The sequence below is a fragment of the Sitodiplosis mosellana genome, unplaced genomic scaffold (genome assembly GCF_009176505.1).
Source record: "Sitodiplosis mosellana isolate CC-2019 unplaced genomic scaffold, AAFC_SMos_1.0 Smas_scaffold_7354, whole genome shotgun sequence".
Lineage (NCBI taxonomy): Eukaryota > Metazoa > Arthropoda > Insecta > Diptera > Cecidomyiidae > Sitodiplosis > Sitodiplosis mosellana.
The window spans coordinates 3,749-5,943 of record NW_022602427.1 but is presented as its reverse complement, the minus strand read 5'-3'; the positions used below and the strand labels follow the sequence as shown (position 1 = coordinate 5,943).

The 2,195-nt window shown below is 31.9% G+C and overlaps 1 protein-coding gene across 1 annotated transcript; it reads left to right on the top strand.

The window, feature by feature from the left end:
• The first annotated feature begins 6 nt into the window (after positions 1-6).
• Positions 7-1,990, top strand: LOC129580229 (uncharacterized). Its single transcript, XM_055470460.1, has 2 exons — positions 7-1,065; positions 1,148-1,990. Exon 1 carries the CDS (start codon positions 47-49, stop codon positions 974-976), a length of 930 nt encoding a protein of 309 aa, XP_055326435.1. The 5' UTR covers positions 7-46; the 3' UTR covers positions 977-1,065; positions 1,148-1,990.
• The last annotated feature ends 205 nt before the right edge of the window (positions 1,991-2,195 follow it).

Below are 2,195 nucleotides of genomic sequence, written 5' to 3'. Positions count from 1 at the left end.
TTCACTTCGTGAAGTTTCTTTTGAAGGTGTTCGTTTGACTAAGGACATGGTAGATTGCATCAAAGATAAATTGGATAAAGTCGAAACAATCCACTTCCATTCAAATAACTATTCGGCGTTTCTGTCACACGAAGATCTCCTTACTTTTCTTCCAAATTTGAAAACCTTACACAATAAACGCGCTTGCTCAATTCAAGATAAATGGTTGCATAATCATTACCCAAAACTTGAACGATTGATGTTGAATAACCCGGAGGAAATATTGACCGATACCGTTGGAATTTTTTTCGATAAGAATCCACAGCTTCAAAGTTTTCAAACCGACCATCGTTTTCTTTTGAAAAATAGCGACACATTCCTCAAATCCAACATGAAATTGGATGTTTTGAGTATTCGTTATGAGTTAGACGATGGCTTGAATGGTGTTTGCAGCTTGCTAAGCAAACTGTATGACAATGGTTTTTATAAGCGATTGGAATTCGATTCTGGTGCTTCGAAAATTCCGCAAGATGGAATCAATAGAATCGGTCGATTGGGTGGACTTGAAAAATGGTCGGGTTGTTTTGAAGGAATCACGGTTATCCCTGCTGTCGCCAATTTAAAAAAGCTACGCATTTGTGATGCAAGTTTAACGAAAATTGATTTGGATGCCATGATCGACTCATTTCCAAATCTACACCAAGTGCGTTTATATGAAGCATCAAATAATAAACTGCTTCCGTTCATTCGACGACTACCCAAACTGAGTGAACTCAGTGTTCGTCATTTCTTTGCCGAAAATGGTCATGAAATCGATCTGCCAACTTTGAATGGAGCACGCAAACAATTGAGTAAACCATCCAAGCTGACCATTTATGTGGAGGAAAACGTTTATTTGGGAACAAAAATGGCAACGAAAAATTTATACGTCGATCACAATTTGATTGAGGTGAAACGTGTTGGCAATATACAAGAAGACTTCTTTGCAGATCGTTAATTTGACATGTAGATGACATTTTTCCCATTGAGGTATCCAAAACGATAGGCCAGTCGATGAATATATTAACCTTCAGCAAAGAATACAACGTATGTAGACAAATTACACACATTCACAATGGCTTTGTTGAACAATGCTAATAACAACAGGAAATTTCATTCTTATTTGCAGTCCTTTAAATTCACAATCCAAGCAGTATGCATTGATAACAAGCAATTTTGATCCAGAGCAACAGAGGGCTCCACGAAATGAATTATTCCAAATTTATATATTTTATAAAACATTTCGGAAAAAAGTCGAAACAAAATATGGAAATAAAATATTCAGTGTAGACACAACACGTTACACTTAAAAAAAGATTGTCGTATTTGTTTTTAATTGTTAGCTACGGACCGATGCAGATAAGATGAATAAAATGAAATTACGGAAATAGTGTTTACGGAATGGATTTTTTCGGATAAATAATTTCAGGAATCAGCGAAATTATCCATAAAATATTTTATTTCGAAAAAAAAAGTCGAAATTACATACGGAAACAAACTATTTTATATATAATTTCGCTATAAAAAGAAGTTATTTATACGAAATAATCCATTAAATATTTTATTTCTTTTTTTTTACGAAACAATTTATTCTTTATACAAATATTTTGAGAATAAATTATTTCGGAATAATTTATTTCGTGGAGCCGCAACAGAGAGATTTTCATGAAGTCATTGTAACGACTGAATGAAAAGAAAACACCATATAACTCAAAGTAAATCCAACAACAAGGAGATAATACACACAAATAAACAGACGATCATTTGCAGTATTTTCATGAAATTATTATTTTCTAGGATTCCTATTTTTAATGGGGCCACCTAAAATCAAATTAAATTCTAAATTCATTTTTAAATTTTAATGTCAATTTATTTTATAAACTTTTGTTAACATCTTTGGAATGCATAAATATTTGTTATCGATATTGAAGATAAGTAAATGAATAAATGAGTAAAACGAGCAACAATATCATTTGCGTATGTGTTTTCATTACCATAATTCGTTGCGTGGAATTTTTTCTCTGAGATTGCACACATTATTTCGTTATCAGTCTTATATTTACAATTAATGTCACTTAAAATAGTTATTAATAGTAACTCATTTTTTTTGAATAGGGTATTTTTTGGTTTTGTTAGTGAATTGGATCAAATTATTTTCTTATCGCTTTTTGGTTAGA